The sequence below is a fragment of the Eschscholzia californica genome, unplaced genomic scaffold (assembly GCF_041429995.1).
Source record: "Eschscholzia californica isolate CP2 unplaced genomic scaffold, dmEscCali1.0.p SCAF_1, whole genome shotgun sequence".
In the NCBI taxonomy this organism is placed as follows: domain Eukaryota; kingdom Viridiplantae; phylum Streptophyta; class Magnoliopsida; order Ranunculales; family Papaveraceae; genus Eschscholzia; species Eschscholzia californica.
Genome location: NW_028238198.1, coordinates 16,575,205 through 16,600,796, shown reverse-complemented (window position 1 = coordinate 16,600,796; position 25,592 = coordinate 16,575,205). Strand labels below are relative to the sequence as shown.

The 25,592-nt window shown below is 34.0% G+C and overlaps 1 protein-coding gene across 2 annotated transcripts; it reads right to left on the bottom strand.

The window, feature by feature from the left end:
- Window positions 1-3,743: 3,743 nt before the first annotated feature.
- LOC147564608 (splicing factor Cactin-like) lies at window positions 3,744-8,605 on the bottom strand. Of its 2 annotated transcripts, none has more exons than XM_086648221.1 (12): window positions 8,209-8,605; window positions 8,018-8,109; window positions 7,478-7,649; window positions 7,311-7,373; window positions 7,006-7,146; window positions 6,380-6,475; window positions 5,671-5,955; window positions 5,405-5,543; window positions 5,199-5,302; window positions 4,530-4,706; window positions 4,171-4,437; window positions 3,744-4,080 (listed from the first exon to the last, which is right to left on the bottom strand). In XM_086648221.1, the coding sequence occupies exons 1-12, from the start codon at window positions 8,308-8,310 to the stop codon at window positions 3,961-3,963; spliced, it is 1,758 nt and encodes a 585-aa protein (XP_086504347.1). In that variant the 5' UTR covers window positions 8,311-8,605; the 3' UTR covers window positions 3,744-3,960. The 2 variants fall into 2 exon arrangements, with proteins under 2 accessions (XP_086504347.1, XP_086504355.1); XM_086648229.1 differs by having other exon boundaries at window positions 5,199-5,299; window positions 8,209-8,603.
- Window positions 8,606-25,592: the final 16,987 nt, after the last annotated feature.

The following is a 25,592-nucleotide window of genomic DNA, read 5'->3' as shown; positions in this document are numbered from 1 at the left end:
CTGCGGCTACAATGGTCTCTAGTTCAGCTACTGTCACAATCAATTACATAAACATAATTCATCAAAAAAAATGAAGAGAATAGCAAGTGAAAACATAATGAAAAATAATTCATGAATTAAGTTGGTTAGTCTTCATGGTAAAAAGTAAAACATAATGAAAACTTGTTCAAACATCAAGTTTACAAGTCTACTTGTTGTGACCAAATGTACGTCACACACTACACTTTATCGACCTCTTCCACTTTGATCCAATGTTTGGTATTCTCAAGGTCCACTCGAAAAATATCTACCATCAACAACCTCAAGTTTTCATTAAATTCTTAATTTGAACATAATCACCTATCATTATTGTCAAAGAAGAAACATTTCTCACAGGCATTTCATCAAACAACTTTATAGCTAGTTCAACCAACCCAAATCTTGTATAACCAACTAACATTACATTTTAAGCAACATCTCTTTCAAGCATTTTATCAAACACATTCCTTGCATCAACTATACTTCCATAGAAATCCAACAAATAAGTTTGAACATAAACATCAAAACTAACAAAACATCATAACTAACATAACAAAAAATTACTTCATCCTCAAAGATTCAAAAATTGGAAATTGTAACTTTCTCTCTCTAAAATTCTTCACCAAGAACTTAACTCAAAAACCCTAAATAATCTTCAAACAACAAGTAAAGAGATTCAATCACCAAAACCTAAAATAGATTTATGATCTTATAGCAAAAAAATCGGCTTCAACAATCTCGACGAAATCGCCAAATACCCCACGGTCGTTTCTCTGTTTTAGTTGTTCATGTTGATTAGAATTTCAGTTTATAGGGTTTCCTGGTATTTTTAGATTGACAAAGGGTATATTTGACCTCGAAAATGGGAGTGTCTTTAAAATTGTCCTTCAAGAACATTTTGGAAATTTGTCTGGGGCCTAGCTTTTTAAAAAGTTAACTTGTCTTTTTAACCAAAAAAAAACATAAAATTTCCTGGGTTTATTCATCCGTCAGATGTGATCTCTGTCAAAATCTCAATAAAAATGAACAACAAGACTTATACCTCACATAACGAATTGAGTTGTTTTACTATATAGGATATTAGCGAAATCCTTTTTTTTACACTTAAAAGTATGAAACACCCTTATGGTTATTGTTTTATCCTTTTTTTTCTTCGATCTCTTAAACCTCTTCAATATTAAAATACTTCATCTCTCTTTCCCAATTGTTTCTCTGTCCAAAAATTACAATTAAAAAAAAAAATCATAGAAACAACGAATTATAGTACTTTATGAAGTTATTTAGACTACATTATGAAGTTATTTAGAAACACATTTAATCCCAAGAAGAAGAAATTGATAGGAAAATTTGCAGGGCAAGTTAAGAGAATACCTCCTTCTTAAACTCTTAGGGTCGCTCGTTTCAATTTTAAAGGGAATTTGGGTCAAATGACCTTTGACCCAAATGACTTTGGTCAAATAATTCTTATTTTTCAAGTTCTTTCAAATAACTTTTTTTTACACACTTTCCCATCATTATAAAAATCGAGTCCAATTTCGTCCCAAATTCCAAAGACAAAAAGAGAAAACAAGAAACCCCTTTCTCTCTCTCAACGATTCCAACAAAGCTCAGACGACCTTTAACCCTTCCCTCTTCTTCAATCTGCTCTTCCATCTAGGGTATGGCACCTAAAATCTCTCTTCTTCTCCATCTTGAGTCCCAAGGCTAAAACCCTAAGGAAAAGAAAGTTTTCTTGGTTTCATCTCCAAGCTTCACAACACCCAATTTTATCATAGTAGTTGAACTACCAAATTACTTCGAAAATCAGTATTGCTCGAGAATAAGACTACTTTGAGAATCATAAGACCTTTACAATCTTGATTCTCAATTTCCCATCCAAATATCAGTTGAATTAACCCTCTAATGTCAATACTAAGATTCAAGTCTTGGATTTTTGGTAGCAAAACAGACCAAAGAATCTTGATTCATACCAAATTTCATTCTGTTAGAAATTCTGCAACCAAACACACCATTGAATAGCCCGAAGTTAGCGATAATTAGACAACAACAATAATCTATTAAGAACATACTATTCAAAAGTACAGATTCCACGTTCAAGAACGTAACGACAGTTTAGTGATACTTAGAACATAATAACAGTTACGATTCTGATAGTTTTATCTATTTTTTTTCTTCGATCTCTTAAACCTCTTCGATGTTAAAATATTTCATCTCTCTTTCTCAATTGTTTCTCTGTCCAAAAATTACAATTGAAAAGAAAAAAAATCATAGCAACAATGAATTATAGTACTTTATCAAGTTATTTAGACTAAATTATGAAGTTATTTAGAAACACATTTAATCCCAAGAAGAAGAAATTGATAGGAAAATTTGCAGGGTCTGTTAAGAGAATACTTTCTTCGTCTTATACTCTTAGGTCATGTTTGGCACGCGGGAATCGAATGTGATTCTTGGGAATCACATTACTGTAATTTGATGTTTGGTTTGAACATGAATAGGAATTTGATTCATGACATATTCCTAATTAGGTGTTTGCTTCGTATAGGAATACGAATGTAAATATTTGTAAAAGTTCACTTTTACCCTTACTTAAACTACATAAAATACACATCAACTTTGTTATATATTAAAATCAATATTATTTATTTAAATTCGTACATAATAATACGATACACCAAAGGGTTAGAATTTAAAGATAATAAATAAATGTCTTAAGAAAAATTTCTCCAAAATAAAATTTTGTTTGTAAACATAAATAGAAATTTATCTAAAATTAAATTTTGTTAATAAACATAAATCGTACATGTTAATACCAAATTCCACAAATTATTACTTGGTAATTCAATATTTTGTTAAGGATATATTTGTCAATATATATTAATACATGTGATTCTGGGGGAATGGGAATCACAAACCCACCTCCCCTCGTGGGTTGTTATTACCCCTTTTTTAGGGAATCACATTCCCTGACTCACATCATTCCCACGAACCAAACAATGATCTGGAATGTGATTCCCGGGAATCACATTCCATTCCCACGTCATTCCCGTGCCCAAGCACGGCCTTAGGGTTGCTCGTTTCAAGTTTAAAGGGAATTTGGGTCAAATGATCTTTGACCCAAATGATTTTTGTGAAATAAATCTTATTTTTCTAGTTCTTTCAAATAACTTTATTTTTGCCATTTCCTTACACACTTGCCCATCATTATAAAATCGAGTCCAATTTCGTCCCAAATTCCAAAGACAGAAGGAGAAAACAAGAAACCCCTTTCTCTCTCTCTCAAACGATTCCAACAAAGCTTAGACGACCTTCAACCCTTCCCTCTTCTTCAATCTGCTCTTCCATCTAGGGTTTGGCACCTAAAATCTCTCTTCTTCTTCATCTCGAGTCCCAAAGCTAAAACCCTAACGAAAAGAAAGTGTTCTTGATTTCATCTTCAAGCTTCACAACACCCAATTTTATCATAGTAATTGAACTACCAAATTACTTCCAAAATCAGTATTGCTCAAGAATAAGACTACTTTGAGAATCACATGACCTTCACAATCTTGATTCTCAAACTCCCACCCAAATATCAGTTGAATTAACCCTCTGATGTCAATACTAAGATTTAAGTCTTGGATTTTTGGTAACAAAACAGACTAAAGAATCTTGATTCATACCAAATTTCATTTTGTTAGAAGTTCTGCAACCAAACACACCATTGAATAGCCCGAGGTTAGGGATAATTAGAAAACAACAATTATCTATTAACAACATAATATTCAAAAGTACAGATTCCACATTCAAGAACGTAATGACAGTTTAGTAATACTTTGAACATAATAACAGTTACGATATCTGATAGTTTTATCCTAAATTTCCACTGGTTTCCCGAACCAAAGTGAGAACCATTTTCCTTGAACCTCTCGAAAGCTAATTATGTCGACAAGACAGCTTGAACTATCTACGATAACGGTACCGTTTAAAATTGAAGTAAACATGCAAGATTTCACGTTCAAAAGTACATTTGAAGCCCTTCTTGTGAGAGTATTCCCACTCTTTGTTCACAATCTTGAATGCCTGCATTTCCAACACACCGAAAGATTTTAGTATTTCAAGATCCAATTAGTTTCAATCTCACTTTACGAGTAAGAAATGGGATAGACTTACTATGTCCTCGTAAGGAGGACCGGCATGGAAACGTATAAGACATGTCTCTCCACTGCTGCCATCTTTTTCTATGGTGTAAGTAGGAGCCCTGGTTTTGTCTACGAGATCTGGATAAAAGATGTTAAATTTGTAGCCTTGAACAACTTTAGGAGGCGGATTGTCATGGTCGTAGTGGGTCTGGTTGTATTTGTTCCACTCGTACCCAGTATGAACACGATTGAAGTATTTAGGTTTTCTTGGACGATATTTGTCGTGCCACCAGTAAACCTATAACCACCATAAAATAAAATACTTGTGAAAACATAAGCTTTTTAACAAGAAAGCAGACAATGAGAAGTGAACGTAGAGTTATATTCCACCTGTGAATCTAGGTTTAGTTCAGCACCAGAGCCAAATACTACATCTCCGTCTTCCAATGCTCCCATTGATTTCATGGCCTTAAACTCCAAGTTATCTTCCGGAGGAGCCAGTTTTGATGTCATTGCTTCCTTCAGACTCCTTCGATGTTCTTTTTCGACAGCGATACGCTTACATTCCTGTTTGGTAAGAGTACAGCGATTAGTCTGACAGAACTGTTTAGCAATGGTAAGTGCTAATAGACAAAATTGGAGGTCATTCTCCGACTGAGCTCAGGAAACCAGGAATTCACAAAAGGAAACAACCCCAATCGTTTCCATTCCTCCCTAGTACAATCTCGTCAGACCGACAATAAAGAGAACCAAAAGCTATTTTCACCCATAATCTGTACTTGTAGATTAATTACCACACACTTTAGCAGCACATCATGCACATGATATGAAAATCATTCTAGCCCTTAGATAATCTGGACACAAAAGTTCACTTAATAATCTTTATGAGTATTTTATCATATTAAAATATGGTTCAGCTAATGAAGAAGTGGAAGACAATAAGCATATGCCGATTTTAAATGTCCTTCTGGGTAGTAATTAAAATAACCATGGTACGACAAAAGTTTCGTGATGATTAGTTGCTATAAGGAACTACACCACAAAAACAAGATAGCTTACCAATTCAACCCTGTCGTCTTCAGGGTCGATTGCTTCTTCATTGTCGTCACCGTGCAGCAATTCTGGAGAAAATGAACCAGGCTCGTCTTCTAGCTCCTCAACTTCTTATTTAACAAATTCAGGCGAGTGAGGTGGGATATCTATTTTTAGCAAAAGGAAGCAAATATCCAACATGATAGCATAAATATGAATGAGACCATCCTTACCTTCCACGCAGTAATTGCTTTTTTCCAGTAGTGGCTCCAAATCATGGTCTGCTTCTGTTTTCTTTTCACTCGCTGCACGGTTTTCCGAACGTTGGAGATGTTTACGTAAGAGGCTGGCATGAATGTCCTTCAGACAGGCCTGCGATTAGACAAGTCACCATAAGTTTCTAGTCGGAAGAAGCAAATGAGCAACAGAAAACTTACTTTTGACAAATATAATTAATGAAGGAACTTGTACGAGATAGTATCAAGATTTGCATTGTTACCTTAGCCTTGAATATGTGCAGTCGTTTTAAGACAGCTTCCCAGTACTCTACAACCTTCGCTGTGCCAGAACGCATCTTTGACTCAATCTCGGTTAGTAGTACTTCTAACTCCCTGTAAGTTTTCCCTTGCAGGATCTTCTTCACATCTGCTTCGACGCTCAAGTCCAAGCCCATATCTTCTGCAAGCAACTCAGGAGGTGGTTGCTCCCCGCGTACCCTTGCTCGATCTAGAGCATCTTTTTTTCGAGATTCTGCTAGCTCCCAATCACAAACTACCACTAATGCCTACAAGAACAAGGATTGCCATATCAGTACCATAACTTGGAAGACACTGTGCAGAGATTTCTTGATTTAGATACCAAAGTTATATAGCTGGAGAAGTAAGAACAGAACCAACTAATACAAAACTCTTACTTTGGTCTTTACATAAAGGAAATTGCATTGTCATACAGAAGATAATTATGATTTGCGATAAGACTTGAAAATATCTAGGCATCCTGATATTCATTTTTACTGATCCCTGTCTAATAATGCTACAATTTCTCCAAAAGTTTGCATATTGTCAAAGTTGATCCATAATAACACCCTTGGTTTATACTTCCTAGTCGAGGAATATTCCCCCAGAAAACCCATTAAATATAAAACTCCACAAGTAATTAGGCATTACTTTGGAAATATGAGGCAGATGAGGTAAGAGAAAGGGCGATACCTCCCAAAACTCTCTATGCGTTGGTGTTGCCCGGTCCAGATTCAGATGCATTTTTATGTCCTCGCGGAGCTCTTCCATTTCTTTCACTGTCAGAACCTGTCAAGTGAATCCCAAATGTCAATGACTATTTTGATTCTTTTCTACACGAGGAAGAAGAAATCAAAGAATACAGTTGAACAGTAAAAAGTTAAGGATCATATAATGCCAAAAATTTACACCCAAGTTCAAACTTATACAGAATAAAAAAAAAATCAAGACATACGGTATAATTGAGCTGATTGCGTCGTACAAATATATTTTTGCATGACTAGAAGGATAACATGCAAGGTACATGTAATGCAAGCGAAAGCAATTAAATTTGTATTACACAAGTAAATAGATTAAATGAGGGTGTAAGTGATCTTTTTTTAGGCCGAAGATTTTGTTCCATGACCTCTGCAAGAAGAGTTCGAAACGTCAAAGAAAATTAAGCTACAAAAATTCTGGTCTGAGGTCTCCTTAACAATCTTAAGTCTGAAATCATGGTCGACACAAAATCAAGTATAAACAAAAAACACATGCTGGTCACCAAAAGCATTTATTGTACCACATGACGAATAAAATTTGTGAAATATGATTATACATACCTTAAAGACCATGTATGGTTCATCAATTTCAATATTGAAGTCTTTCGAACGATTAAGTTGCTTGGAGAGAACATCGATAGGCTTAGTCCGTCCTTCACGAAGTCTAATCTCTGATCTAATCTTGCTTTGATTGTAGTGAAACTGCAGATGGACAAATTTAGCAAAGTAAACATTTAATTTTGCTTTTGCCCATTTAGGACAGGGTGATAATTGACCTGTTTAGTGATCCTTTTTTGGAAACTGAATCTGAGAGGGCATCCAAAACCTAGTAGCAATAAAAGCTAAAAAACAAAGCTGTCACATACCGCTTCTTCCTTCTTCCCCAAGTCCTGGAATTCAGCTCTCGCCCGTTCTCTATCCAACAATGCCTGCGAAGAACAAAAAATGTTCGGTCAAACTTGAATAAAGGCAGATCCTACATTATTTCTTTAAACAACAAGAAACACAATAATCTGATGTAAATTATACGAACCATTTCCTCTTCGTGTTGCACTTCTTGAGCAGCCCTTTCCTCCCTTCTCTTTTTAACTTTTTCAATCTCAGCCATCCTTTCTTTTTGTCGTTTCTTCTCAGATTTGATGGACAGTGAGCCAAGTGGTACACCATTAGAAACGTCAAGCTTGATCTTCTTTTGCCACACAAACCTGCGACGAGGAGCCGTAATTACTATTGAAGACGGTAAAAAATCGAAGTCTGAGCCGAGTTGGCTTCCATAATTGAGTTTCTATGTTTAAGTACGTAATGGAACTAACTTCCTAATGCTGTCTTAAATTTCTAATGAATTTGTGATAACGATGTGCATGGATTATTTGTTCTAATATACACACATGAGGAACCAAATGAGGTCAAAGACTAATCGACTTACAATTTTAAGAACTACACGGAAAGATAAACATAACTATATAAGTAACAAATATCAATCTTTCCTTAACTATATAAGTAACAAATATCAATCTTTCCTAGATCAATTAGGAACATACAGAAAATAAACAAAGAGAAAAATAAGACCTACTTTTCATTCAGGTTAGAATCACCAAAAGGATTCAACTCGTTCGCATAACCAGAAATAGTATCTGATTTTAGTTTCTTCGCAACTTTCAATGCCTGCCATAAATCAAATCGAATTCATAAATAAAGAAGAATAATTTCATGATACTAACGATAAACAAAATTAGGAATCGAGATTAGGGTTAGGAGAAATACTGTTTTGATAGCTTTCTTTGTTAAGTATTCATTCAGTTCTTCATCTGTGATTGTCCTGGAAGACTTTCGCTTTCGTCGTCTCTCATCATCATCTCGCTCCATCGGTGAAGTCAAAGCTCTCTTTCTCCCTCTAGATTTCACTCTCTCTAATAAGATACCAGCAAAACGAAGAAGAAGATAGAAAAACGAAGAACGGAGGAGATGAAATTTCAAATCCCTAGCCCTAAACTATAAAGTATGAGGAGATTCTTTTTTTAAGTAAGTATGAGGAGATTTCAACTTCAAGATCAAATATCCGAACCGGTTGTGTTTCTTTTTTATTTTTACACAATGGCGGCTTCATCCGAACCGACCGAAGGTTTTTTTTTTCTTTTTTTTGAAGTCGACTACGATCTACGTATGTCGTAACATTTGGCATTGATATATCAAAGATGTGATACGCTCAATAACTGCTCACTCAAACTGAAACAAGACCGGGCCTATAGTCCAACATGACAATGGCCTAAAGCCCAACTACATTATTTACACCCTAATAATCCCAAATCAAATAACCAAAGATTTCACCTTCTCTGGGATTCGAACCTGAGACTTCCAGGGATTTCTGGAGTTTATGTCAACACCTTGGAACCACTTGGGCTACCAACTGTTGACGAACCGACCGAAGGTTGTGTTTCTTTTTTATTTCACAATGGCGGCTTCATCCGAACCGACCGAAGGTTGTATTTCTCTTTTATTTCACAATGGCGGCTTCATCCGAACCGACCGAAGGTTGTGTTTCTTTTTTACTTTTTCACAATGGCGCGGCTTCATCTGAACCGACCGAAGGTTGTGTTTCTTTTTTATTTTTTGGATTATTTCTCAAATGGCCCCCAACTTTGTAACATGAACATTAGATCTCATATTATCTTGAATTATTCATCAGTTTGTTTTATGATTTTCTAGTGGTGATGAGAGAGCGAGATATGGAGAGAGATCGACTGAGACAAAGCTCATGAGAGAAGATCGTAGAAGAATGGAGTACCGTGAGAAATTGAGCAAAATGAACGGGAAGGAGATGGGATGGGTACTTCAAAATTGGGCATCTTTCTAAAGATGCTCCTCTTTGTCATTTTAACCTTTGGATATTATTTGGGCAAATCTCAACCATCAATGTTTTGGAGATTAAATCCCCACCATTAGAGATAAAAGCATGAAGATAAATCTGGACCGTTGGGAGGAGGGAAAAAGATACCCTCCTCCCTTATTATATAGATATTCGCAAATATCTTGTGGATTTAGACGATTATTTGAAAGAATAAAATATTTTAGTTGTAGTACATTGGCGAATGTCCTATACGTTTCAAAATTCTTGTGCATATTATGAACGCAAAGTGTAGTCGTACTTATATGGACAGTACATTTGATTATGTACCGTACGTAACAAAATGTCCTCTGTTTTCTTTCGATGAAGTGTCGAAAATTTGAAAAGTCTGTATATCATAATTACATGGACATTACACGACATTTGATATGTATTGTACATTTAGTTATGTAGTGTACATATGAAAATATCAAAAGTCTATAAGACATAATTCAGAAAGTAAGAAATTTTTTATAAGACTTAATCACATGTATTATACATTTAATTATGTATTGTACATATCAAAACGTCTTATACTTTCTGACTAAATGTGTAAGAAATTCGAAACTTTGAGAGAAAAATTGTCAAGAGAAAAAAATATCTAGAGAAAAATCTGAAGAAAATTATCAGAGAAAAAAATATAAATAGAATAAAAAACACAATTTCAAAATAAGACAAAATCTATCCAAAATAAGAAAGAAACTTTGAGATTTTAATAAAAACACTACCCAAAACACAAGAAAGAAAATAAGTAACAGAGAGTAGTTAAAGAGAGACAAAACATTTAAATCCTATTTGACCCCCTACTTTGTGGCCAGCTTCAATGGCCCCCTATTTTCATACAAATGTCATAACTACTCCTCCTATTAGTGAATTTTCAAAATAAAAATTAAAAAGAAAAACCTAAATTCCACCTCACTTCCCTCTCCACCACTCATCTCTCTCCACGTCACCTCTCTGTCCAACTCACCTCTCTCTCTCCAACTCACCACTTTCTTCTCCGATGAAGGTGGTCGGCCGGAAAATTTTCCGGCCGGCGACCTCCAAACTTAAAAAAAAAAAAATCTCTCATCTCTCTCTAAAAACTCCGGCCGTAGAGCGGTGAGTTGGAGAGAGAGAGAGAGAGGTGAGTTGGACAGAGAGGTGACGTGGAGAGAGATGAGTGGTGGAGAGGGAAGTGAGGTGGAATTTAGGTTTTCCTTTTAATTTTTATTTTGAAAATACATTAATAGGAGGGGTAGATATGGCATTTGTAAGAAATAGGGGGCCATATTTGAATTTACAGAAATTTAGGGGTCATATATGAAGCTGGTCACAAAGTAGGGGGCCAAATAGGGATTAACTCAATATCTATTATATAAAACAGAAGGGAAAACGATGACTGGGACAAACATCCTTATTTAATTATGCATATTGTCTAGAAGCCCTTCTCAAAATTTAAAATATAGTCCTTCGTAGAAATAAAGTTACCTATTTAAAAAATAATAATCATTTTCTTCTTAGAAATAAAATAACAAATTTAAGAAAAAAAGAAACAAAATAAATTTCAAGAGTTAAAGAAAGAAATTAAAATTTCTCTCTCTCTCTCAATAAAATAATAACTAATTTAAGAGAAAAGAAACAAAAAAATAATACAAAAAAATAATAACTAACAAAAATCTCTCTCTCTCATTAAATTATAAAATAAATTTTGTAACATTTGATTGATATAAGTGTCCGTGCCCTAGGGCACGAGATATACTCTAGAGGCCCTTCTCAAAATTTAAAATATAGTCCTTCGTAGAGATAAAGTTACCTATTTAAAAAATAATAACTGTATCCTTCTTAGAAATAAAAATCTTTTTTTAATAAAGGATATTGTCTAAACAATAATAATTTCCATCTTAGAAATAAAAATCTTTTTTTTTATAAAAGATATTGTCTAGAAGCCCTTCTCAAAATTTAAGACATAGTCCTTCGTAGACATAAAGTTACCTATTTAAAAAATAATAATCTTTTCATTCTTAGAAATAAAAATTCTAATTTAAGAAAAAAATAAACAAAATAAATTTCAAGGGTTAAAAAAAGAAATTAAAATATCTCTCTCTCAATAAAATAATAACTAATTTAAGAAAAAAGAAACAAAAATAATAACTAATAAAAATCTCTCTCTCTCTCAATAAAATATAAAAATAAAATTCGTAACATTTTATTGATACAATGTCCGTGCCCTAGGGTTAAAATAAAATAACTAATTTAAGAAAAAAAGTAACAAAATAAATTTCAAGGGTTAAAAAAGAAATTAAAATCTCTCTCTCTCTCAATAAAATAATAACTAATTTAAGAGAAAAGAAACAAAAAATAATACAAAAAAAAGAATAACTAATAAAAATCTCTCTCTCAACAATATAACGATAAATTTCGTGACATTTGATTGATACAAGTGTCCGTGCCCTAGGGCACGGGATATACCCTAGTCTATATAATAAAACAGAAAGAAAAACGATGATTGGGACAAACATCCTTTTTTAATAAAGGATATTGTCTAGAAGCCCTTCTCAAAATTTAAAATATAGTCCTTCGTAGAAATAAAGTTACCTATTAAAAAACAATAACCCTTTCCTTCTTAGAAATAAAATAACTAATTTACGAAAAAAAGAAACAGAATAAATTTCAAGAGTTAAAAAAAGGAATTAAAATCTCTCTCTCTCAATAAAATAATAACTTATTTAAGAGAAAAGAAACAAAAAAAATAATAACTAATAAAAATATCTCTACTCAATAAAATATAACAATAGATTTTGTAACATTTGATTGATACAAGTGTCCGTGCCCTACGGTATATCATTATTTCTACATATCATTATTTTATTTCTACATATCATTATTTCTTAGAAATAAAAGTTCTAATTTAAGAAAAAAAGAAACAAAATAAATTTCAAGGGTTAAAACTTATTTAAAAATAATAATCTTTTCCTTCTTAGAAATAAAAATTCTAGTTTAAGAAAAAAAATGAAAATAAAAATAAATTTCAAGGGTTAAAAAAAGAAATTAAAATCTCTCATTTCTCAATAAAATAATAACTAACTTAAGAGAAAATAAACAAAAAAATAATAACTAATAAAAATCTCTCTCTCAATAAAATAATAACTAATGAAAATCTCTCTTGCAAGTGTCTGTGCCCTAGGGCACGGAATATACCCTAGTCTATTATATAAAACAGAAGGGAAAACGATGACTGGGACAAACATCCTTATTTAATTATGTATATTGTTTAGGAGTCCCTCCCAAAATTTAAGATATAGTCCTTTGTAGAAATAAAGTTACCAATTTAAAAAACAATAATCCTTTCCTTCTTATAAATAAAATAACTAATTTAAGAAAAAAAGAAACAAAATAAATTTGAAGGGTTAAAAAAAGAAATTAAAATCTCTATCTCAATAAAATATTAACTAATTTAAGATAAAAGAAACAAAAAAATAATACAAAAAATAATACAAAAAATAATAACTCATAAGAGAAAAGAAACAAAAAAAATAATAACTAATAAAAATCTCTCTCTCTCTCAATAAAATATAACAATAAATTCCGTAACATTTAATTGATACAAGTGTCTGCTCGCCCTTTGTCAGGACTATACTAATACATTACATATACATAGACCTAGGTGAGGTTATTTACTCATCCCTAAGCATTTCTGAATCATGTTAACTTTGATTATATAATCGTCTGCTTTAGGCATGAATTTGATTTTAATTAAAAAAAATTTCTGGTGGTTCATGGTTGCAGTATGCAAGTGTTGAACACTAAGGTATCATGAGAAAGAAATTAAAGAAGGTATCCCTTGGACCACTTTTTAAGAGTTTCTTCTGAATGGTTCTGAAAGGGTAATTTCATTAAGTTACTATTTTCTTTATTTATTTCCACTTTCACTTTTTTCTTTATTTATCTCTACTTTCTCATGAGTTTAAAGCAGAATTCATCATTTGCGGCAACTTTGTTATAATTTCCCAGTTATAGGTAAGGAGAGAAGAATTTATGGGTTTGTTTGAAACTGAAATAAAAAGAAAAATTTATATGGTAATATCCTTCGAATGGAAATTGTTGTTTGCTTAGACCCCCATCAGTTACTTTTACGGTGTTTTTCTTCACTCAGCCTTACATTTACGTAACTAAAGAAACCTGTAAACATGAACAACTTATGTTTGGTTTATCTCGTCGAACAGTGTTGAATACTAAAGTTGATGTGTAATAAGTTTGTTTTGACCTCCATATTTGGTAAGAAAGGTTTAGTTCATCGGATTTCTGGTGAGCAATTTCAACGGAGGTTTACAAAATATTTCTTTCTTACTTTAGACCGGTGATGGGTTTATTTTCTGTTTGCCGTAATTCCGACTCCTCGATTTGGTTTCGGGAATAGAGGTGTATTATGAATTAAGTTGCACATAGGAATAGAGACGAAAGATTTGCAATAAATACAACTCAGTGATCTTTACTTATTTTTAATATTTGATTATCAGGAAAAAAAATAATCTCATTTACTTTATGTTGGTAGTAATTTTTCCAAATATTTCATTCTCTTGATTATTACTTGAATCCTAGATCCAATCTCTTCAACCCTCATTATATATCATTTAATATTCAACCCCCAACCCTATAGTTGATCAATATTTTGATTTTCTTTGATTTTTGGTTGCCACATATTTGAATAATTGGTTATGCTCTTCTTGGTTTTGGTTTATTGGAAAGTGTAAATTTTCACCGAGCTTGAAATATTAAAGTTTGTATTGCTCGACAAACTTCTGTTAGTTACTCAGTTTACTAAGGAATTTGCTCGAATTATTTTCCAGAATGCAATTAAGAAACAAGCATTGGTATACTATTGAATGCACAATCTCATTGATATAGATCAAACAATATATAACAGTGATCTTTACAGCAAAAATTTTAATCGCATTAAATATCCTCCTCCGTTAGCAGATTTTTCTTTTCGACAACTTCGAGTGGTTCAAAGAAGGTCTTTCCAGCATTCGAGGAGGCGACAAAGTTCTTCAAGATAAAGGTACTTAGGGTCTTCATTCCTTGAAGCAAATATTCTTTAACTAACTCTGAACTTCGACCATTCTCTTCATCGGGTTCAATTCCTTCGATTTTTCTGTAATTAAGTATTTTTCATTACAATTATTTGTATGTATCTCCCTTTCTAAGAATATCCTAGATGATGAAGATCTACTGTAAGGCATGTTAGTTAGTTGAGCACTTATATGAGTTGATATTATGTTAATTCTTGTGTTCATCAGTGCACTCAATTTCATTCTTCATCATATACAGATTAAATGCTATACAACCTGATGAGTCTGCTTTCTCGCCTTGTATATATTTGTCTTGTCTAGGAACAATATTTCTTTCTGATTTGAAAATACAAGTGCTTCTGCATTGGACGAGATTTTGAGCATATTAGTTAGGAGGTCGCTATGGTTTTACATTACATTTCCGGTTTTGAATTTCTTGCTACTCTTGTGAATGCTTTCTTAAAGAGAAGATATCTGAAACTTTTTCTACATATTACGTTATTTTTCTAAATAGAACGAGAGTTGGGTAAAATGCGAATTTTCTGTTGTAGCAGTGGTGATGAATTTGTCGTTATCTTCCACTAGAGGAATGGACGAGCTTTTGTATTGTTAGTTGTTCTGGATTGCAGGCAAGCAAATTGGTCTCATCAATGCTAAAGAGTTTGTAGGCCGAAGGGGCTTATATAAAGCTAGCATCTCAACAACTTCATGTTAATTTATCAACTTCATGTTGCCCTCTGCTTTGGTACTTCTCTAAGATCACTCAATTTTGTAATTTTCAATTACCATTTAATTATTCAAATTCGAGAATAAGCACAAAAGATTTTACAATTACAAAGGATTAGGTTAGTTGCAGCGGTCGAGTTTGTAACATATACTTCCTTCTCTATTCTGTAAATGTAACTAAATTATTATTATTTTGATGAACACATATTTTTAGTTAATTACAAAAAAATAATTGTTGATGAAATCCTGGTCTTCTATTTTTGTCTCAAGGGCCATTGGGCATTTGATGAACAACACATATTTTTAGTTAGTTACAAAAAAATAATTGTTGATGAAATCCAGGTCTTCTATTTTTGTCTCAAGGGCCATTGGGCATTTGTTGTTCTTGGTAGGTTTTGTTTGCTCTCACTAGGTTTTAAGACAATTTAAAATCACTTTAGGTTTAATTTATCATTCAACCTCTATCGTACCAAAGCTACCTAAACACGAAATTGAGAATTCATTATGAACTAACAACTTACTTCCCCAACTTTCTCTCCCTCACAACTTTTGTATCTACAGTTACTGTGTCGTTTTCCACTAATTCTTAGTTAAACAAGCTTTCCAAGAATAACTAACTATTGTGTATCAAGCCCTCAGCATTCTCTCTTAACGACTTTGTCCCATTATTTCACTTTTCACTAATAGGCACTAAGTCGTGCAACTCCCCTTTCTGTATTTCTTTCTTTCCAGCTTCCTTATTTTTAATTTATTTAGTCTCAATTCTCTGGTTCATGTTTGATTTTACTTTTGTAGATTGATATGGCTCGAAAATTCGTTTAGTAGTGTTATTTTTTTGTAATCATATATCATTAATTAGGGTTTTTTTTGTAGATTTATATGGCTCTAGAAATACTTTTGTTGTATATTATTGTTTTGATAGAAATTTTTATGGTTCACTAATATTCATTTCTTTTATTAGTTCATCACTAGCATAACTCATTGAATAAATTTCTCCGTGCCGAAGGCACGGGTTATATCTAGTATACATATATAAACAGTTGTATATATACAACTATACAAACAATCTAGAATGAAACAGAGATCAAAAACATTTTTTTTAATTAACCAAATATCTATTACTACAAAGGGTATGAACAGTAGCTAGAGAGATAAAAGATAAAATAAAGTATATAAACAAGTATACTTCTTTTTTGTTTGTGTTCTTGAATTAATTGATTTACGGTTTTTACTACCAACCTAGAGAGATAAAAAGATAAAGAGTGACTGTTATTGAACTATTTTTTATTTGTCTACTTTAATTAATTTATTCATGGTTCCTACTACCAATCTAGAGTGAAAAAGACTGATTGTCCTGAGCTTATGTTTGTAAAGAGTCTAGATAAGATAGCATTGACCAGTTGATTGAGATAAAGGAAAAAAAAGATTAAAAAAATACAAACATTAATTGAGGTTGAAATCTCCAATTAACCTACTACTTACACTTGTATAATCTATAGTTCACTTCCCCATAGAACATTGACTGATTTCCTACTACCTACACTGGTACAATCTACAAAGATAAAGGGAGTGAAAGTGATGAATAGAAAGAGAAAGAGAGAGAAGAAGGAAAAAATTATCTGTACTTGAAATAGTTAATGTCTTGTTGTTATACATAATGGCTGCCCAAAATTAATGGATGATGGCACATGGATACATGGGTTGCCAATAGAGTTAGTTATTGTGGGTGCCTTGATGAGTAATCTTCCATGCCTCTATGAACGTCCAAGTGGGATGTGATGAGAAGACATCTAACACTTGTGGGATGTGATGAGAAGACATCCAACACTTGTTACTTAAGTTTGAACACATGTTCATCAAGGATGGAAAACTAAGTGCCAACTCCACAAAACCACCTCTCCATCTCTCATTTGTTTTTCCTATAAATACCTTCACCACGGTTGTAATGATATAGAGATCATTATATAAAACAGAAGGGAAAACGATGACTGGGACAAACATCCTTATTTAATTATGTATATTGTTTAGGAGTCCCTCCCAAAATTTAAGATATAGTCCTTTGTAGAAATAAAGTTACCAATTTAAAAAACAATAATCCTTTCCTTCTTATAAATAAAATAACTAATTTAAGAAAAAAAGAAACAAAATAAACTTGAAGGGTTAAAAGAAGAAATTAAAATCTCTATCTCAATAAAATATTAACTAATTTAAGATAAAAGAAACAAAAAAATAATACAAAAAATAATAACTCATAAGAGAAAAGAAACAAAAAAAATAATAACTAATAAAAATCTCTCTCTCTCTCAATAAAATATAACAATAAATTCCGTAACATTTAATTGATACAAGTGTCCGTGCCCTAAGGCACGGGATATACCCTAGTTTAAAGAGAAAAAGAAATTAGTTAAGATTTGAGAGAGAAACTACAGGAGAGAATAATGTGAACAGAAATAGGAGATAAAAAAGGTTAAACAGAGAGATGACGTGTAAATTTTCCGGTCAGCGACCTCCAAACTTAAAAATAGAAAATAAAAAAATCTCTCATCTCTCTTTAAACGTCATCTCTCTGTTTGTGCTCACTTCTAGAAAGGTCCAAATAATATTGAAAATGAGTAGAAAAGCACAAAATATTTGAAAATTATTATTCAGGTCAAAAAGTGTGCAAATACTAAAATACCCCCTTTTGTCATTTTGTGTAACTAAATTCTTTTATTTTTCTTTAAACTTTAAATTGATATAACTTTTCTTTGAGATGTCGGATGTCTATAAAAATTATATATTTGGAAACGATTTTTCATTAGCTTTCTAACAAGATCCACTTTCAATACTTTTTTTCAAAAAAAAAATCCAGAAAAAACGACATTTTTTTCCTTTACGTTTTTCTGCAAACGTGTTTGCAACAATCTGTTACGCAAACGTGTTTGCAAAAATCTGTTATGCAAACTTGTTTGCAATAATCTGTTCTGCAAACGTGTTTGCAACAATCTGATCTGCAAACATGTGTTTGCATAATGTAAACTTACATCAAACACCTTCTCTAATAGGAAATTCATCAAACACCTTCTGTCCACCTTGAATAAACTTATATTTCTCATACATTTGTAATTTACAAACTCAAAAGCTTATCTTCCCTAAACTACTTTTGTTAACATGATTCAAGATGTTAAAAAAAATCGCGGTGGTATAAATTTATATTTTTAGGATTAGAGAATGATGGAAGTTCTTGGTGTGTTTTATAATGTTAATATGGAAAGTACTACCATGAGTGTATCATAACTTTTGTTTCTTGTCCAAAAGTAAAGTAACTCAAAGCTCCAAAACTTGCATAGATCAAAGATATAAAACCCATTGAAATACCTAAATTTTTTCCAAAATTTCTTTTTATCTCTTGTCTCTAGTTCTAAGGGTAAAACCATTCCAACCCCTTCAAATGCATTAACTGCAACACCCAAACCATAAAACACAACAGATAGACCACCAAAAGCTTCTAAAACTGATTTTGTTTACATAAAAATCATTATATATTCAACCATAACAACACCCATAACTCCCATTCATGAGAGTTGTCCATCAGAGAAAGTTCCTTTCAGTCATTTCGACAAACACCTCATGAGTTATGTTGGTATCACCACACCTCCCATACATATTTACAAGGTCATCATTTATAATAACATCAACTCTAAAATACATATTTACAGGGTCATTATAACGATGGAATTGTGTCGTTTAGCAAGTTTCCAAACATATTCAGATCTTGAAACTTCGAATTCAATCAATCTCGATCCAAGTTTACATGAGAACTATCTAATCGCGATCTAATTCAATCTCCTTCCATGAATTGCTCCAAAAATCGATTCATATTTGGATCTATGACCGATTCAATCAATTTGACTCAAATCAGTTAAATGACTACATAATGAATACAAATATACGACTTGAAGACCAACACATTATAGGACTTGTTTCTTCGTCAACAAATGATGAAAAAATTGAAATAGATTTTGTGCCTTCCATCTTCAAACCTCTCATCTAATCTCTATGGTTATTTTATTCTTTACCAAGAATGGTATAGAAAATTTGAACTCAAAATTCATTGAACAGAGGAATTCACTGAACATCTATCATGCACTAGTAGTGCTAATTTTGACAAAAAAAAGTCTTCGAATTGATGAAGAAGCTACTATCAGCATAGTTAAAGAAAAACCGGAATTCTACCTTATATCATAGTGTTCCAAAGAACCAAATCTGGTTTTGGAATTTCTTCGAACACTTTACTTGCATCCAAGATACCAGACCACACACTTAGAATACAAATTAACCAAACCACTTCCAACATGAGAGTTTTGATGAAATTCAGTTTCAATAATGGGAAGTGGCAGCAATTTATACCCTTCCCTAGTTGTATTATTAACATAAGATTTGATTTTACCAAATTGAATTTTCTTGCATACAATTAACATCACCAATTGAACCTTCTACCATGAGTTTCAGCAACACCATTAACACGAGCAACACCCAAGGCAACCAGCGAATATTCTCGTGATGATCCAAACCCAAAATTATCTCCAACAATTGTAGTGGAGAATATGGATTTGAATTTACCAGATTCCACAAATTTTGTTCTGTATATTTTGGAAGGAATATTTATTCGTAAGAACACCAGACTTCGCACCAATGGTTGTCTTCTCATGAACGCATCTCTAACAGAAGAAGAACCCTAACTTATCTCCGATAATCATCCCGCTTTATCTGACAATCATCCTTCTTCACAGAGCTTCGAATCTACACAAAGAAGAACAAAACGAAGAACCCTAATTTCTGGAGAGAGAAAGAGAAGAACTCAATTTCGGGTTTTTTGTAGGCAAGGGTATTTTGGAGATAAAAAAAGTATAAATTGACCTGATTAGTAATTATCTATATTATTTTAATCTTTATATATCATTAGTCATAATATTTTGTCAACTTCTAGACAATGCAAAAAATACATGTTCTTTTAGTTACTATATTATGTAAAATATTTTGACCCAAACAACCATTTTCTCCTTTTCTTTTCTCCTATTTCTTTTCACATTATTCTCTCTCATAGTTTCTTTCTGGGTTTTTTAAGCTTACCCCCTCAAAATTAATTGGTAATTAAGTTTACCCCCTTCAATAATTGGTAATTGAGCTTACCCCCTTGAATTTGGATTTTTTGTCAAAACTACTAAGGATATGTTTGGTATGTGATAATAAAATCAGAAAGTAAATAATATATAAACAAAATCGATCTTTACTAATCATATTCCTGACCAAATCAAACAATAAAATGAAGTAGAATCCCTAAATATGAATCATATTGAAGAATAGGTGTTCTTGGTAGTGGCAATTATTTCACGTGCGCCAAACATAGCCTTTGTGTTTTTGTCACTAATAGTAAGTCCAAGGAGTAAGCTCAATTATCCATTATTGAGGGGGGTAAACTCAATTACCAATTAGTGACGAGGGGGTAAGCCCAAAAAACCCTTTCTTTCTCTCTATAGATATTTTGTCTCTCTTTAACAACTTCCTCTCTTACTTATTTTCTTTCTCTGTGTTTTAGGTAATGTTTCTCTTAAAATTTCAAAGGTTCTTTCTTATTTTGTATAGATTTTGTCTTATTTTGAAATTGTGTTTTTCATTCTATTTATATTTTTTCTTCTGATATTTTTCTTCAGAGTTTTCTCTAGATTTTTTATTTTCGTCTGGCAATTTATGTTGTTGTGGCATTTTTGTAATTTTCGTCTGACAATTTATGTAAATAAGGTAACAGACTACTAACTCCTCAAATCAACCCCTAACTCCTCAAAGGCCGCGACTTTGGGGAATAAACAAAAGTCTCCGGAGAATAGAGACTTATTCAGTCAAGTTTGACTCGGGAAGTTTATTAAACTTCTAGTCCAAAAATACGTTCGATTGAAGTTTGGCACCTAATCTTCATCTTCTTCTCTCTTCCTTTCTAAATTATCTCTCTCAAGTCTAATAATAACTTATTCACTCTCTCTCTCTCTCTCTCTCTAACAGTTTGATCTTGGTGATGGTAGTGTGAACTCTAACAAAAAGTCCTATTAGATTATCAATTCCATCTATTTACACAATCTCTTCTTCCTCATCTATTTAATTTTTTTTGTCCAAAAATGCATCTCCACATCTAACTTCAACAAGTTTTATTTATCAATCTCTGTAGCAGTTTGATCAAGGTTGATGTTGTCATATATGGTCTAAGGAACAACCAAAATCAGGGCTTGTTGGATTTATAAGATTTGATTGAAGTTGCTGGTATTACATAGATAGAATGATCCTAACTTTGTTCTCTGAGACCGTTTGAAGTCTTCATGCGCTCGTCGAGTTCATCCATGATTGGTACAGTCCGTGTTGGTTGATCTCCTCCCGTTATCCATTGGGCGCCGAAGAAGATGGAACTAGTCTGTGATAATTGATTAGGGTTTCATTATGTTATTTTTGTCTCCTAGAAACCCTAGAAACCTTAACTTCATTATGTTCATCTCCACTATGTTGATTAATTTGCGGGAGAGAGAGGTCGAGAAAGAGAGACAGTAACAGTGAAAGAGAAAGCAGGAGAGAGAATGAGATAGAAGAAGAGTGGTGGAGAGATGAAGATTAAGGGGGAAAATTTAATCATATGAATTTTTGGACTAGAAGATAAATATTCCTCTTGAATCAATCTAAATTGACTTATTTCTTATTTCCTGGAGATTTTTGTTTATTCCCCTAAGCCGCGGCCCTCCTCAAATCAATCCCTAATGATGTATCCAATCCTTAAAATCGATTTATCCAAAACCCTAACCACTAAATTGAAAAATTTGATTAGAAGTATAACAAACTGCGGCAATTGAAGTTTTCATCCATGATATACGATTATGACATGTTAATATTTAACAAGATATAGATTAGAAGTATAACAAACTGCGACAATTGAAGCAAAATCTTCTCCTGGATGAGGGTGTGTTACATGTTCAACAAAAAAAAAGGGTGTGTTACACCATCACAAAAAATAAAAGTCATCCCTAGACTGGGTGCAGGGTCCACTAAGTCTGCAAACATGGTAGGAGAGATAAAATGCGTGTCACCAAAAGTATGAACACATATATGAGGTTAGGTGGTATGCCGGACTGGACTTAAAGAGTTTGATACTCCTGGTAACAAATAGGGTCATTCTCATAAGTACTCGTAAAGCTATCATCATAAACGTCCAACTCTAGCATGTTCTCATTATGGTTAAATGGAAAACAATTCGCAATACGATTTGCAATTTACCAACATTGTAAATTTCTATTAACAGCGATCATTGGTTATAAGAGCAAATTGGAGCAACAATTCTCTGCTCTTAGTAAGAACTGAGTAGTCACCATATTCTGTCGGACTCTAGTTATCAATTCAAGAAAGCCATACAGTAATGAAGAAGACTGAAGTTTAGATACTCAGAGTCGACGAACTTCGATGAAGCTTGGGTGCAAAAGCCTTTTACTGTACAAAATGGTGAACCTGATGAAAGTGGCGCGCGAGTCAGTTAAACAAATAATATCCTGCTTATTTTAAGCTAAGTGTGAACTAGAACCATGAAAAATGAATTCGAAAAGATAATGGGGATACTTTAAGTTTAATGTTCCTGGCCTTCAGCTGAAAGCATGATTTGGTAGTTTCTGAGTTATTTATCATTAACCAAAACAAGAGCTGAACTCCAATTACAATAGTTTCATTCGTTCATAGTGCAAATTTTTTGGCAAAATAATCAACTACTATCACTCTTCGAAGGGGGTTGAGTGTAGTTACTTTACCATTTCTCTGTTTTGAAACTCTATATCGAACACTAGTGTTGTCAAATAAGATCTACCGTTTTCTTATTTGGTATATCAAACACTAGAGATGTAAAATATTGGGAGGCACTGACAAGCCAGTCCTAGCCTGTAGAGCACTCCTACACAGGCTTAGGCTGTTAGAATCGGAGCCGATTTCGGATCACTCAAATCACTCAAATCCGATTCCGGATGAATGAGATATTCAAGTATGAAGTTTGATCGATGTTTGGTTAATTTAGGGACTAAATCGCAACAAGGAAATGTTGGTTTAGGGACCATTTGCGCAAAGCGAACACATCCAGATCAGACGGCTGGCGTTCGCTCCGCGCAAATGCGCCAGATCCAACGGATCTCGTTAAGCTCGTGTTGGACACGGAGTGAGACATCTCCCGAACCTCAATCAATCGACTGATCTCCTTTAAATTGTGGGATAGTTTCGGTATATGTCTATAGATCTAACGGAGGGCGTTCCTCCCGAGCTTTTGAGCAAGATCTGACGCTCCTCATTGCAACCGACATGATCTGTAGGGAATGAAGTGATGCGTCACATTTAGTTCTCAACAGATGCGTCCCTTAACCAACAGAAACGTCCTAAATGCATGTGTCTATTCGAAACCTATTTATAGGACCCAAATGAACTCCAAATTTCATTCCGTTTTTTCCAGAGCATCAAGCATTATTAGAAGTTCATTTTAGAGAGTTTAATAAGATCATTTGATAGAGTATTCAAGGAGTTTCATAAGAAGGAAGTCCGGTCCATTCGCATTAAGTCAGAGGTTTGGGGGGCGAGTTGTGAGAACTCTTAATTTGGGGTGATCTTTTCGGGGTGAAGAGATCGTGTCATGTGAAGGACGATGTGGGGGGCCTTTTATAGGCGATGTTAGGCCGACTGTGATTAGTAGCGGTGGCGAGGCGGTTGCCGTCGAACCGTAAGGGAAGTTACCTCTTTTACGTATCTAGGGTTTCTTTTCGAGTCTATCAGGATCTTTGATAAGTGAAAGTTCCTAAGTTCAAGGATACTTTATATATATCTTTCTGGAGTGATAGACTCTAAAGGATAAGTTTCCTCCTTTAGATACGTGGAGTTCAATCGGTCTTAAACACTTCGAGATATGTGGCCGACTGAGATCTTTCTAGAATCTTCGGGATTAAGTCATTAGGTCGCGCAGCGCTGATATCTCCCCAGTTCTGGGCATAAGATATGGGTCGAACCTGTGGAGACCCCCCTTATTCCTTTTGAGATCTCAGAGTTGATCTGTCCATGTCAAGGGCGTTTTGTGCAGAGCTGGTTTCTTCTGGCCGACCTCCCAGTTAGGGGAATGTGTGGTGGACCATCAGGTATTTAGTTGTCCTGCTGCTTTGAGCCGAGTCGATCCAGGAGTCTTCGGGTCTGATCTTTGACTCTTCAGACGTTAGTCCACGTCTGGACATTTTATGCATCATCATGAGTCCCACCACTCCTTAGTTGAAAGTGATGATGCATAAAATGTCCAGACGTTGACTAACGTCTGAAGAGTCAAGATCAGACCTGAAGTCTCTTGGAACGACTCGGCAGAAGGTAGCAAGACAGCTAAACACCTAATGGTCCACCATACGTTCCCCTAACTGGGAGGTCGACTGGAAGAAATCAGCTCTGCACTAAACGCCCTTGGCATGGATAAATCAATCCTGGGATCTTAAAAGGAATAAGGGGGTCTCCACAGGTTCGACTCATATCTTACGCCTAGAATTGGGGAGATATCAGCGCTGCGCGATCTAATGACTAAATCCAGGACTTTCTAGAAAGATCTCAGTCGGCCTCACATCTTGAAGTGTTTAAGCCCGATTGGACTCCACGTATCTAAAAGAGGAAACTTCTCCTTTAAAGTCCTTCACTCCGGCAAGATATATATAAAGTATCCTTGAACTTAGGAACTTTCACTTATCAAAGATCCGGGATAGACTCGAAGAGAAACCCTAGATACGCAAAAGAGGTAACTTTCTCTTTGGTCTGACGGCAACCGCCTCACCACCGCCACTAATCATAGTCGGCTTAACATCGCCTATGAAAGGCCCCCCACATCGTCCTTCCCAGGACACGATCTCTTCACTCCAGAAAATATCACCCCATACTCAGGGTTCTCACAACTCGCCCCCCGAAAGGATCGATCAATGTTTACTCTTTTACTGCAAAGAGCACCCTGACTGTCTTGAGCGTCGGAGCGATTTTCGAACCCTTTGCAGGTTTTTCCCCCTCGGGAACAGACGAACATGAGCGAGGAGCAAGAAGCAGGAGCAAAGGAGCTGGAGCAAGGAGCAAAAGAGCAGAGCAGAGAAGCAGATCGGAGAAGCGGAGCAGAACAGAAGAAAACTCCCCTCTCCAAACAGAATATACCATCATAACGGAGGCTGTCATGCATCAACTCTCTTTTTCATGCTGATTTAACCGGGAGCTAATTTTCGACATCAGCATTTGGCGCTAGAAGGAGGGGATCTCTCCAGCAAATCATCAGATTCGGTAACCCGAACCTCACTCAATACTTCTTCACAACTAATTACTTTTCCTAAAGATCTTCAGGCAGACATGCTAGCAGAAAAACGAACACCCGGTGAAGACCGAGAAGGATTTTTATATCTCATAATGGTCTCAGCAGCCCTCGAGCGGTTGAAGGT